Source organism: Nicotiana attenuata, chromosome 10, assembly GCF_001879085.1.
Source record: "Nicotiana attenuata strain UT chromosome 10, NIATTr2, whole genome shotgun sequence".
Lineage (NCBI taxonomy): Eukaryota > Viridiplantae > Streptophyta > Magnoliopsida > Solanales > Solanaceae > Nicotiana > Nicotiana attenuata.
Genome location: NC_031998.1, coordinates 43,053,929 through 43,068,086, shown reverse-complemented (window position 1 = coordinate 43,068,086; position 14,158 = coordinate 43,053,929). Strand labels below are relative to the sequence as shown.

The following is a 14,158-nucleotide window of genomic DNA, read 5'->3' as shown; positions in this document are numbered from 1 at the left end:
TTGAAATGTCAGTATATGTTTAAAAAAATGTCAGTATATGTTTTTCTAACCCTTCGCCGTTGAAAGCCTCATGAAACTGAGATCTGTCTCTGTAAGAAGACAAATGCCAAATCTGACTGCTAAAATGGACAACGATTCTCTTCTCTTTTTTTTCACTTTTGGCCGATAAACTTACGTTTCCTCCTGACATTTCATTTAAATTCCGTACTTGTTTGGCATTTTTTTCTGCGTTAACCTATGCTTAAACATCCATAAACGCATTATATTCTAAATTCTTTTATAAATTTTAATTTGTAAAATAGAATTAGAATTTTTGTTTACTATTACTTTCTTGAGAAAAATTAATCGTTTTAGACTATACTATTACGTAAACATATATATAACTCATATTTTATTCATAAAAAGTTAATTTATTCATATATAAATCGTTATAAATAATGGGTAAAACTTGATTACTTGAATGTAACAAAAAGTACTTTTATCACTTAACTGTTATTGGAAAAAGTTTAGTGACTATAAATGATATTCTTAAAATAAATATTTATTATCAGGTCAGCTAAGAGAGAAGTACATATACTATCAGGTCAGCTAAGTGAAATTAATAACCTGAAAACATAAAGTAAATTTATTATGTACTACAACGTGTTAAAACGTACTATCTAAAAATGATCAATACATTTAAAAGAAATTCAACATATAAGTTTTTTTTTGTTGGTAAGTTAAACTTAAATGCAATAAAATTTAACACTAAAGAAATTACACGTGTCAATGCAGTGCACGTGCCATATGGCATTTTCCTCAACTGCTTCTCTAAACTCGTAATAAGTCGCAAGTCAGAAACTCAACTGCATTGCCTTGTTATGGGTTTTGCACCTCTGAAACATTAGTTAGTACTGAATTTAATTACTATGATACATGAAATGGTGAATTGTCAGAAATCGTTTTATATCTCAATTCAGAGTTTATCAAATCTTAATTCCTGCATATGATTCACAATTAATCATAACCCTCAACTTCTTTTTTTATATTGGTGAAATCCAAAATTATTTGGTTTGAAAACTACAAAGAATTCAGCTTCAGACAAAAAAAAAAAAAAAAAAAAAAAAAGCATGAGCATGTTGAATGAGCCATTAATTTCCCAAGAAAATCAGACCCCTTCTCCATTTCCAACAGCTCTTCTCAATTATCTATATGTTGGCCATTTCCTATCTAGATGGAGTGCCAGGTTACAATTATGCACTCTATTTTCTGGCTTTTCTAGTTTAATTTTGATATTTGGATTTGAGAATTGTTCTTTGGTCAAATTATTCATTGTTGTGCAATTTGGTTCTGATGTTCTTTGCTTCCTTTCTTTGTTTTTTTGGGTAGTGTTGTTCTCGTATTTTTGTATTGTTAGATTTCTATTAATATCTAGCGATGTTGTGTTTCGATTCTACTATTATCTTGCTGTTATTACTGCTTTCTTGACTTTTTCACTACGGCATATCTTTTCTCTGTTGTGATTATGCATGCTTCCTTTGAGCCGAGGGTCAATCGAAAACAGCCTCTCTACCCAGAGGCGAATGTAGCCTTCGGGTACCGGATTCATCTGAACCCAGAACTTTTGACGTGCAATGTAAATCTATGTGTAAAATTTCACTAAAATTGTAATAAATAGTAAATATGAACCCATAACTTTAAATATATAATGAGTTCAATGTTATGAACCTTCAAAACTGAACCCATAAAGTTTAATTCTTAGATCCGCATCTGTCTCTACTTGCACAAGGTAGGGGTAAGGCTGCATACTCTCTACCTTACCAGACCTCACTCGTGGGATTACACTGAGTATGTTATTGTTGTTGCTTTTTTGTTTTTTTATATTTAAATTTTCAGTGTTTTAGGAATTATGAAGTTCTAAATTCTATACAAAAGGTTGAATTTTCATGTGATGTCACTAGAATTGAACTGATTTCCTACCCCAGACACCCAACAAATTGGACCCTCTCTACAGGAAAATTTCACAATGTGTTCTTATAATTGAGAAATGAGGTGCACTTCTCCTTATGCTTGATTAACTTTGCACCTAAACCTGCAGCACTGTCACCCTTTCATGTAAAGAAATCAATGGAACTAATATTTAATTTTTGGTTGAATCATAATTTTTTTCTGAACGAACATGATGGAAATTAACTTCTAGCTAGGCAGTGCCACACGTGTACGACATTTTAGCAGTTACAAAATTAATGTGCAACTTAGTCTGGCATCAGTGACTTTCTTGGTATTCTGATTCGGGAGCTACGGTGTAGCACTGTAAAATTGATAATAATATAGCATAAGATTCATGTCATGAAAGGCATAGTGATTGTACAAATGCATTGTTGTTAGATTCAATTATCGGAACATAGTATCTTCTGATTATATTTTCTAATTGCAGGATGTGGGAATTCTCTGTTGGTTTATACATGATCAACGTCTGGCCAGATTCTTTACTCCTAACGGCTGCTTATGGTGTGGTGGAGTCTGGCTCTACGGCATTGTTTGGTCCCCTCATAGGACAGTGGGTGGATAGGTTGACATATGTTAAGGTTTGTTCTCATTCTTTCTTAACACGGCCCCTGAACTTGATTGATTAAGATCCATTCTAAAATAGAGATCATTTCAAGATTGATTGCATAATATTTACTTCTGATTAGCTATAGAATCCTCACACTCTATTGCAGGTTCTCCAACTTTGGTTGTTCAGTCAAAATCTCTCGTTTATTGTTGCTGGAGGTGCCGTAATTGCTCTTTTAATCCGTGCAGACTTGATATCTGCCAATTTTATGGCATTTATCTCACTTGTCAGTTTAATTAATATCTCTGGAGCTGTTGCTGTGCTCTCGACTCTCGCCGGAACCATCTTGATCGAAAGAGAATGGTGAGCCATCTGAATGTTTTGACTGACCTCCTTTTCTTAAAATTTTCATTTTAACTTATTTGGAGGCACTTACAATTGTATTTTATTGGCAGGGTAGTCGTAATATCAGAAGGCCACCCTCCTGGGGAACTAACAAAGATGAATTCAGTCATAAGACGAATAGATTTGATTTGCAAGCTATTCGCCCCGGTCATTTCTGGCTTCATTATCAGTTTTGTTTCACTAACTGCATCAGCCATGACTCTAGCACTTTGGAACGTTATATCGGTGTGCTTAGAATACTGGCTTCTTACATCTGTTTACAATGGTATTCCAGCTCTAAGTGAGAGCAGCCTGAGGAGGGCATCAAGATCTATGCCAACACATTTGGATTTAAGCCCCTCTATTTCTCATGAGCAGAAAAACTTACTTCATTCAGATGGAGTTGGCTTGGAACAATCTGAAAATTGTTGGAGGAAAATAGTCGGGTCAATCTCAAGATTACCTTGCGTTGGCGCATGGAAAGTGTACTTGCAGCAAGATGTAGTCCTCCCAGGGCTGGCCCTTGCCTTACTCTTTTTCACCGTACTCAGGTAAAGCTTAGTGATGTTACTATTGTAGTTATGGTTATTGTGGAAAAACCTTTTTTTTTCTTTTTGTTCATGCAATTGAATTTAAAATCATTCGCAATAGATCGTCCTTGAAATTAGAAACTGCATCAGCATTCTGGTTGGATGATGCGGTGTTTTGCGTTTTTCCCTGAGAGAGGTTTTAAAGCTACCCAGAAGAACTTTAACTTTCTTGTAAAATGTCTTAAAGCTATTACACTCGGGGTATATTTATATGTTTTTGTCTAATTGTGCCACAGCTTCGGAACATTAATGACTGCTATGCTGGAATGGGAGGGAATTCCTGCATATGTCATTGGAATTGCACGTGGAGTAAGCGCAACAATAGGGATAGCTGCAACATTCCTCTACCCCATCTTAGAATCACATATTTCAACACTTCGAACCGGTCTTTGGTCAATATGGTCCCAGGTATCAACTGTAATAGTAAATATCAAGGAGCCAAAAGCTGTATGGAGATATTACATGATAAAAATTTCCCAGCGGAAATACAGAATTATCGTTGAATCTTGTTGATTATAGTTTGTTTCTTGTGCAGTGGACTTGCCTGTTGGTATGTGCAGCTTCGATATGGGTCCATAAGAAATTTCTATCATCATTTATGCTTATGGCTGGTGTGGCTGCATCACGGTTGGGTTTGTGGATGTTTGACTTATCGGTCATTCAGCAAATGCAGGTACGGATAGCTAAACATTCCACTGTAGTTGAACATTCGTCATCTTAGTCATTCTTCTTGATAGGAAATTACATAATCTTATCTTTGTTTCTGGACTTGGACAGGATCATGTCCGTGAAAGTGATCGCTGTGTGGTAGGCGGAGTTCAAAACTCACTACAGTCGGTTCTGGAATTGATGACTTATCTCTCGGGCATAATTATATCCAATCCCCAGGTATTGATCGTTGCCTTGATATTATCATACTAACGTATGTCTATTTCGTTAACTCTATAACCCTGACCACTCTGCATGAGTATCACATATTCTTGATTCATAACAACTGTTAATTACACACTTATTCAACCAAAAGAAAATCAGGTAGTTAGTACTACAATTCTTTTCTGGTGTTAAATATTCATTCCTGTGATTAAAAAAGGCAGCCTGGTGCACAAAGCATCCGGCATAAGCCGCACTCCAAAGGGTATGATATAGACGGCCTACCCAAACGCAAGCATTAGTGGCTGCTTATACGGCTCGAACCATTTCTGTGATTGCATATTTGAATTGTGTTTTTAACTTGTTTCGTCTGCTGCAATTTCTTTTCCAGGATTTTTGGAAGTTGATCATGTTATCTTTCCTTTTGGTGACCCTGGCTGCGACGCTATACAGTATACATGTATATCGCGTTAGGAAACACCTCTTTCACTTTGAGAAGTTCTATTTTCTCGTCCGTTGTTTAGTAAGATCATCTTAAACTCTGCTCTGATAAAAATGGTAAACATGTTACTTTCTTTATTCTTTCTATTTAGTAGCCATAGGATTTAGGTAGCTAGTGGTCAAACAATAATGTCAAGAGATGTGCTCCTCCTCTGTTCAAGTATTTTTTTTTTTACATGTAATTTTCTTGCATCTTCGGAATTACTTTTTGGTAGAAAGCAGGTTGCCTCAAAGACCAACACAGGCTCATTTGAATCTGACTAATCTATTTTTTCTTACATTTTTATTCTTCTTTGTTTGCGCCGAGGGTCTATCGGAAACAGCCTCTCTACTTCCTCGGGATAGGAGTAAGGTCTGCGTACACACTACCCTTCCCAAACCCCACTTGTGGGATTTTATTGTTGTTGTTGTTGTTGTTTGTATGCGTGAGAAGAAATAAAAGTAAGTAATGAGAGCACATATAGATATTCAAAGTCATCACTCAAATTACAAGTTGTGTACACTACCTAGTGAATATATTAAATCCTAAAGTGCTATTGGGGTCGTGTAGCAGGAAACATATGAATGATTATTTGGAGGGCTGTACAGCCTCTAAATTAGAGTTATGTGGTCATTTTTACAACAGGGCTCCTATTTAGAAATTAGCAAATGTGTCCTAAATTTAGTTTTCCAGTTCAATTTTTTAGGACACAAATGTCCTGAAATTAAGATTTTTAGTTCAAATTTTCAAGACAAAGTAAGTATTGGCTAATCCCTAAATAACAGCCCTCAGAATGGTTGTTTGTGTACTTCCCCTAATGGTGCTTGTAGAGGCAATCCTAGGGGCAAGTGCACAGATAGTCATTCTCTATTTAGGGATTAGCCAGTACTTATTTTGTCCTGAAATTTCAAACTAAAAATCTTAACTGTAGGACAACTCAGGACATTTTTGTCCTGAAAAATTAAACTGAAAAATTGAAATTCAGGACGCAATGACTAATTCCTAAATAACAGCTCTTTAGAGTGGCCACCTGGTGTCATTTCCATGCAATCCTAAGCTGAGTGGTGATGCATTTGTAGTAGGCCTGTCAAATGGGCTAATCCAGGCCCAATCCAACCCAAAAGAACTTGAGCAATTTTTAGAAATCACTATAGTTCAGTGGCTATTAATTTTGAATAGCTACCATATACGTATTTACTTCCTATAGCTAAGATTTCGTTGCTACCAGACTGTATTTGTTGTATTTGTGCTACTGTATTCATGAACATAGTCGCAGAATTCACCTAATAAGTAGGAAGTCCAGCTGTTTAACAACGGAAAGAGGATCAATTAGCGTGTATCACTCCCAATTTAACTCAATAAAATCAATTTTACAAAATTTCGTTGCTACCAGACTGTATTCGTTGTATTCGCACTATTGTATTTATAAATATAGTCGCGGAATTCGCCTAATAAGTAGGGAGTCCAGCTGTTTAATGACGGAAAGAGGATCAATTAGCGTGTATCACTCCTAATTTAACTCAACAAAATCAAATTCAACAAAAATTCGTTGCTACTGCGTTGTATTCCATGTATTCGCGTGACTGTATTTATAAATAGGTAATCCGCCTAAAAAATAGGGATTACACCTGTTTAATTCTGTATTCCACGTATTCGCGCAAATGTATTTATAAATACAGTGAGGTAATAGGCCTTAAATAGTGATTAAAATCAAGAAATAGGGTGTATACCATTCATTCAATTCGATTGTATACGTTGTATTCAATTCGATGTATTCAAACAACAATAAATCACAAAATAATGATATTCGGTTGTAGTCAAAAAATTAAATCCCTTCGAAATACATAAAATACAGGCGATAAAATAATATATTTGTACAAAAATACAATGTATTTGAGTGTATTTGTGCAGAATATGATGTATTTGTATCATTGTATGTGACTAATGGTAAAGAAGAGAAGAAAGTTCGTCGGAGATGGCATTTTCCGTCCAAGGAAAATATTGTATACATTGTATTAAAACTAAAACGAACAAAAAAACGGTCTGCAAATCTTCTCGAGTGACTCTGCTTCAAATTTCCAAAAGCTTAATCCGTAGCCATGGCCAGATCTGTTCACCTATTCCCTCTTTGCTTCAGATCTATTCTCTTCGCTTCAGAAAGTCCACCATCGCCCCCAAAAATGGCTGCTACGACGGCTGCGTTGATGGAAAAAGGAGAGAGATTTGAGGGAGAAGAGAGGGGATTGAGAATCTTGCTAATGGAGAGAGAGAGTGGAGAGAGTGGAGAGAGAGAGAGAGAGAGAGAGAGAGAGAGAGAGAGAGAGAGAGAACATAACTGGCGTATTTCATGCCTCAAAGTAGGGCATAAAATAAATACGTATTTTGTTATAAAATAAAAAATGTAATTATAAAGTAATAATATTTTAAAATTGTTTTGGTTTATAATAGGGTAACTTACACAAATGTCCCAAATAAATCTCAACTTACCAACCTCTAGCCATTAGTCATAGACTTACCAAAACTAGCCAACAAAAATTGAAAAACCAAATAATAGAGTTCTTTCTCTCAAAGAATCACATGCAAAAATCACCTTCCATATTTTTATGCGTGATTAGCAACATTAGATACAAGACGGAAAGGAAATTTCATGGACGGGGTAGCAAATAAGGTGATGAAATACAAAAATCTATACAATATTCCAAATTTCTAAACAAAAAAGGAACTTTTTTAATGGGTATAGTTGAAATTCATTGAAAATATATAGATAAGTCAATATACAAAATTTGAGTAAGATTGGAGGTGATTTGGACTGGTTTTGTATCAAAATTCGTAATTAAATCGAGTTCAAAAAAGTCTTCTGCGACACGTGTATCAAACATGTATCACGCATGTATCACACACAGAGGTATACATGGATATACATGTTATACACAGTTGATACAAATATGATACACAATGTGATACACATATCATTTTTTTTCATGTTCAGCTTTTACTTCGAATTTTCAATTCAAACCACCTCAAAACTTCACCAAATCATCCCAAAACTGAGATTCAAGCTCCTTAAGTTGTGCCCAATCTATTCTAATAACACCCACTCAAAACAAAGCAAAAGTTTGATATTTTTTTTGCTACAAATAGCTAATTGGCTAATTTGGCTAATATTAGTAATATTTTATCAATTGGCCAATTTTTGTAATGAGCAACTTATAAATGGAAATAGCTGGTAATTTCCCTTTATAATATGGTGTAATAGTTTGTTGTAGGAGGTAAAATTTCGATTAAGGATTGTAAGTGGCCAGGTCCAACCCATTAAGGAGATAAGTGGGCCGATAACTAGATCTATGGCCCAATTAAACCGGGCCAAGACATTAAATGGATCCACATTATTTTTCAATTTCCTATACAGTTGCTTTTTGTTAATTAAATAAGAAATTAAAAACAAAGAAATATGAGAATAATCGAATAATAACAACAAAATGAAACAAAATACCTATATTTTATAAATTTCAAAAGTTTGGGAATTATAAGTTTACAAATTGACTAATTGAAGTAGAAAATAGAAATAAATAACTGTAGCGCTTCAAAAAAATGTAATTATTTCTTATTAGGCTGAGGCAGGAATTTTTATAAGCATGCTCAAAAAGAAACTACAATGTTAGACCAAGGATCTGACATGTGATCAAAATTAATATATGAACCCCCTTTGTCATTGCACTAGAATTTTTCATTATACCAAAGGGGCTCAATAGTTATATCACTTATATGTAATAAAAAAATATCAGTTTTTCTCTATTTGCACAATAATATCTATGAAAATGCAACCCTCTTATTCTTGTCTAGCTCTGCGGCTAAGTCGGAGTTGGCCCGCAAGTCATCAACTGGAGGGGAAGTGCACAGATAACCATTAATTAGAGATGTCTTTATCTTTTAGTTATTTTTTAAAATGTATTTACTCTTTAGTTAGTGCTTAATAAATTTTTATCCGTCCGGACAAAAATTACCCCTGTGCTAGACATAGGTGCTGTGTAAATATTAAGGATATGGTGTCCTTAACTTCATGAGTGCTGTGTAAATATTAAGGACAAAGTGTCCTCTATTTGCACCTTCTGTTGTTAAACATTAGGACACCATGTCCTTAACTTCATGAGTGCTGTGTAAATATTAAGGAGACCACGTCCTTAATATTTACACAGCACTCATGAAAAAAGGATAAAAACGTCTTTTCATATTAATTTTAATAGAGTAGTGGCTATTTTTGCCCAGCATTAAAAAATGCTGGATAAAAACTAAATACCACATTAAAAAGTGATTACCCCAAGCCATTTGAAGTGCAGAGTTAACCACCAATTAGAGATGTCTTTACTCTTTAGCTACTGTTTAAAATGTATTTACTCTTTAGCCATTGCTTAATAAGTTTTACCCGTCCGGACAAAAATTACCCCTGTGCTCGACATGGGTGCTATGTAAATATTAAGGACACAGTGTCCTTAACTTCATGAATGCTGAGTAAACATCAAGGACAAAGTGTCATGTATTTGCGCTTTTTGTTGTTAAACTTTAGGACAACATGTCCTTAACTTCATATGTGCAGTGTAAATGTTAAGGACATAATGTCATTTACGACATTACTTCGGTGCTTTTTAATCCTTTCAAAATGGCAGCAACATACCCCTTTTGCGATTTCTATGAAAGAATCCTACAGGCGATGGATTCCCGCGTGAAACACTTTGGATCGAAAAAGTTTGATCAATTCCAAGAAATTTTTGAATTGGAAACTTACTCGAATTGGATTCTTTCGATTTCCATACCGAAAATATATTTACGAAGTTGTTCCAATTTTTTTATTGATTGGCATTAACCCTAGACCCTTGCCCCGAGAAATAAATTAATACTTTCTACTCGAGCTCCATCATGGGCTATTTACATTCCAAGACAACTCAAAATTGACAATCAGTCATACAGAATTTCATTAAGCAATTTTCTCTATTGGGTTAAGGGCAAGATATACATGGGGATCTATATAATAATTCAGAGAAAATAAAGAGTTAGAAAGTTAGACAAAACAAAAAGGTTTCAAAATAGAATCAATTAGTTTCAATGAGTTCTTAACTTTCACTAATTTCACTAAAGATTTTTAGATCCGCTTAGCTAGCTTTTATGGAAGCTTTAACAATTTATGGACTGGTTGTAGCATTAGCACTTTTATTTGCGAATCCTTTTGTTTAATCTTAGCTTAGAAATATGAAAAATAAATACATTTTTCATATTTTATTGCCTTCGACTTGTCGTTTGCTTTTTCAAATTCTATCAAGATTTCCCTCCTCCAATTCTTTATTCTTTGAGAAAAGAACCTACGGGAAGGGCTGATTTGCGGATGAGGAATTAGCATACTGACTCGCTTTCATCCTTCCCGTTCATAGACCAAGGGAAACTCTTTTTAGTAAGTGTTAGTGTTCCAATAACCAATAGCCTGTTTCCAATACTCAGCGGCTTGATCGAACCAAGCCTCTGCAATTTCAGAATCTCCCGGTTGAATGGCCTGTTCTCCCCGACCGGAATAGGTAGTTCAATTCCTTCCCTTAGAGTATTTGCACCTTCTGTTGTTAAACTTTAGGACCTCATGTTCTTAACTTCGTATGTGCGGTGTAAATATTTAGAACATGGTGTCCTTAACATCATGTGTGCAGTGTAAATGTTAAAGACATAGTGTCCTTAACTTTATGAGTGTTGTGTAAATATAATTGAAACTTAGCCACATTTGTATGTAAAAATAAGATCGGGAAAAACTGGTGAAGGGAATGCTTGGACTTGAATAATCTCGACAGTGCTCTTCTACCTTTTAAATGTCACCTTGGATTTTAGTAAAGACAGCATATCCAAATATACTCGTCAGGGTACTTTAATTTTGTCCATACAGATACTGTAGTGGTCCTTTCTTAAAGCCAAAACTGAACCAAAAAAAAGAATAAAAAAAGGGTATCATCTCGTTTTTTAAGCCTATATATTTAGAATTTCTAGAGCATTAGTGCACCATAAAAAAAGGAGGGACAAAAAGTGTTAAGTGGGAGTTGATCCCTATTTCAACCTTTATGGAGCATAGGTGCAAACGGAGCCAAGATTTGAACCTTATGGGTTCGAAATTGTAATCATTTTAAGTTATTGGATTCTAAATTAATAAGTTGTACATATTCAATGGATTTCTTAAGAGAAATACATGGTTTGAACAAAAGCTACTAGTTTCGGCCACACCCGCATCCCACACTCTGCCTCCGCCCCTGCATAGGTGTGACCAATTTTAAAAAATGCGTACATAAAATACCTAGTTTGGCTGATGGATTATAGGTTCACGTGTACCATAATTTATGCTATAGATCTGCCCCTGCTTATATAATTCAATATAGATTGACGGGGAACCTTTGAGTAATAGTAAAGTTATTTTCGTGTGACCTATATGTCACAAGTTCGAACCATGGAATCAACCACTGATGCTTGTATTAAAGTAGGTTTCTTACATCACATTCCCTTGGGTGCGGACCCCTGCGTGAAAGCGGAATGTTTCGTGTACCGGAATGTTTCGTGCACCGGACTGCACTTTCTTTTTTATATTCGATATAAGTTCACGAGAGATTTGATTCTTTAATCCGTTGGTTTATTCTTAAGTCAACCTTTTGTGGAGAAAACATAAATTACTATACTTTTTGCCACAATTATTGGTGTCCGTTTCCGTTCAGTCAATATATATAACATGCAGAAGTTAGAAAAAGATGACAACCCCAGTTCCCAACTGCCCCAAGCAAAAGTTTTTTTGCTTATAAAACATATCCCTTAATTTTAGGATTAAGAATAGTTCAGGATTCTTATATAATTAATATCTTAAGGTAAGAACTAATGAATAGGAGAAGCTATCTGATACGGGTCTTTCCTTTTTCTTGTTTCATTTTTTGAGAGTCCTCCCCAGATCTGTATTTGTAATACTGAACTCCCTTGTGATTTAAAATATTAAAACTACCTACCTTACTTAAAATTATTTGTAACAAAACTCAAATGACAAATTTTTTACAATATTCCAAAAGTGTCCTTTTATGTGGTATTGATTACATTATCCCATTTGGGCATTGTCCCGTGACTAGGGGCGGGTGTAGCCCTTATCTCTATAGGTTCATCTGATTATAAACTTTTGATATATATATATATATATATATATATATATATATATATATATATATATATATATATATATATATATATATATAAAATCTATTACGGTTTCAATAAATATAACTTTAACAGTATAATAAGTTCAATGCTAAAAATTTAAAATGATGAACCCATTAAATTTAAATTTTGAATCCATCTCTTACCCGTGGCGTGACTGCAATTTTGACGGTGCGAGTCTGCACTTCCCCTCTTGGATTATTTCTATTTACTTAGTTACATTTTCCCTTTAATTTATTCTTTTCTTTTTAAGACAGTGTTTTTACTTTTTCTTTTTTTCCTCACCTTCATTGTAACTGAACTCGAGACATACAAACGCACATGAATGTATAAAAAAAACCAACTCGTATACATTTTTTATCAGTAAAAATTTACTCACACTCAATATACATCAATCTAATTAATTATGACACATATCTTCACACATACTGTTATATTAAATCATAGGTGATTAATATATATATTTTCTCCTTAATTTATTTTTATCCATGGTAAATTAATACTATACAATTTAGTGGAAAACTGGTAAATATAAAAGGTAAAACTAATAGAAAAGACACACTTTATATATACATAAAATTATCTCGTATTTAACTATCACAATAATATCAAAGTTCTCGTCTGATTAAAATGAAAAGTCAAGCCGAAATTAGGACGGGAAACAATAATCTCGGTGGTATGAAACGCTTTTATTGTACGGAAATCATCATTTTCCTAAAGTTTTATTCTATTGGCCCATTCCTCTCAATTACCACGTGTTTGCTGCTCCATAATTAATACTCTTTCAAATGACTAAGCTGCCTCCAGCCTTGACTCTATATCCTTCCTAAAAAAGAAAAGAAAAGAAAAAAAAAATAACTGTTTCAATTTTCCTATGAGTAGGAATGTGTATAAGATGACAACATCTTAGATGGTCAACGTAATATTATAGAGAGCTCATTGATAATGCATTACTCCATTTAAAAAAGCATTACGTACTTTCTTCCATTCATTTTATATGACGGTCAAAATATGATGTTCAAAATATTAACTTATGTATTTTACTTGTGATAATGATAAATTGAAACACCAATTGAAATGGACAGAGTGTTTGAGCATAGTGAAGGGACAACACTGCCACCCTCTTTGCTTTTGTCATCATAAGAAGATTATAAATGACCCTCTGAAAACTGGTTAATATACAAAGACGGATCTAAAATTTAAGCTTTATCATTTATATGAGTTTGAAGTTCAAACCTACTATATTTTTAAAGTTATGAGTTCATATCTACTATATATTTCTTGCAATTTTAGTGAATATTTACATTTAAGTTTATTTGATGCGTCGAAAGTATTGGGTTCAGATGAACCCGGTGCTTTCAAGCTACATCCCATTAATAGATATTACTGGCGTCAAAGCAGTGAAAGACTATTTTAAGTGATCAACCCAAGGCAAGGCATGCTCAGTTGGTGAAGCACCTCCACCCAAAACCGTTAGGTTTTGGGTTCGAGTCACGCTGGAGGGGAAGTGTGAAAACATTATAGATCCTCCTAAATTGGGAGGAAAATATTATTTAAAAAAATAAGAAGAATTATGTTGCAGTATAATTATGAAGGGGTATAAGAGGCAAGTTCCTCCAGTACAGAGGGTGTTTTAAAAGGCGGGGGCGTGAGACGAGACTTTTTACCTCTGAGGCGAGGCGTAAGCGCTGAGACATGGGGCGTAAGTCCCACGGATCTTTAAATTTTACTAATTTCAAGAATTTTAAGATAGTACAAAATAAAAAATAATTATAAAATATATTAAAATCATAAAATTATAACAAATAATCTATTTAAAATATTTATAAATTATAATTCAACTATGAATAATATAAAAAGTATGATACAGATCATAATATGCAAATTAGCTGCAACGTCGTTGCAACTCAAACATCAAAAGTAATGTATTCGATGCGAAATCTTATATGTATCTCTTAAGGAGTAATGAATCTCGAAAGAATTTTGATATTATAATTTATTTTTTTAAATACTCCCTTTATTTAATATGCTTTCTATTTGAAAGAGAATTTATATAAAAATATAATTCACAATTTAAAT

The 14,158-nt window shown here is 34.0% G+C and overlaps 1 protein-coding gene across 1 annotated transcript; it reads left to right on the top strand.

Annotated features, from left to right (window-relative positions):
* Positions 841-5,159, top strand: LOC109233402 (solute carrier family 40 member 2-like). Its single transcript, XM_019399262.1, has 8 exons — positions 841-1,225; positions 2,417-2,567; positions 2,703-2,899; positions 2,992-3,471; positions 3,747-3,918; positions 4,046-4,183; positions 4,288-4,398; positions 4,772-5,159. Exons 1-8 carry the CDS (start codon positions 1,110-1,112, stop codon positions 4,916-4,918), a joined length of 1,512 nt encoding a protein of 503 aa, XP_019254807.1. The 5' UTR covers positions 841-1,109; the 3' UTR covers positions 4,919-5,159.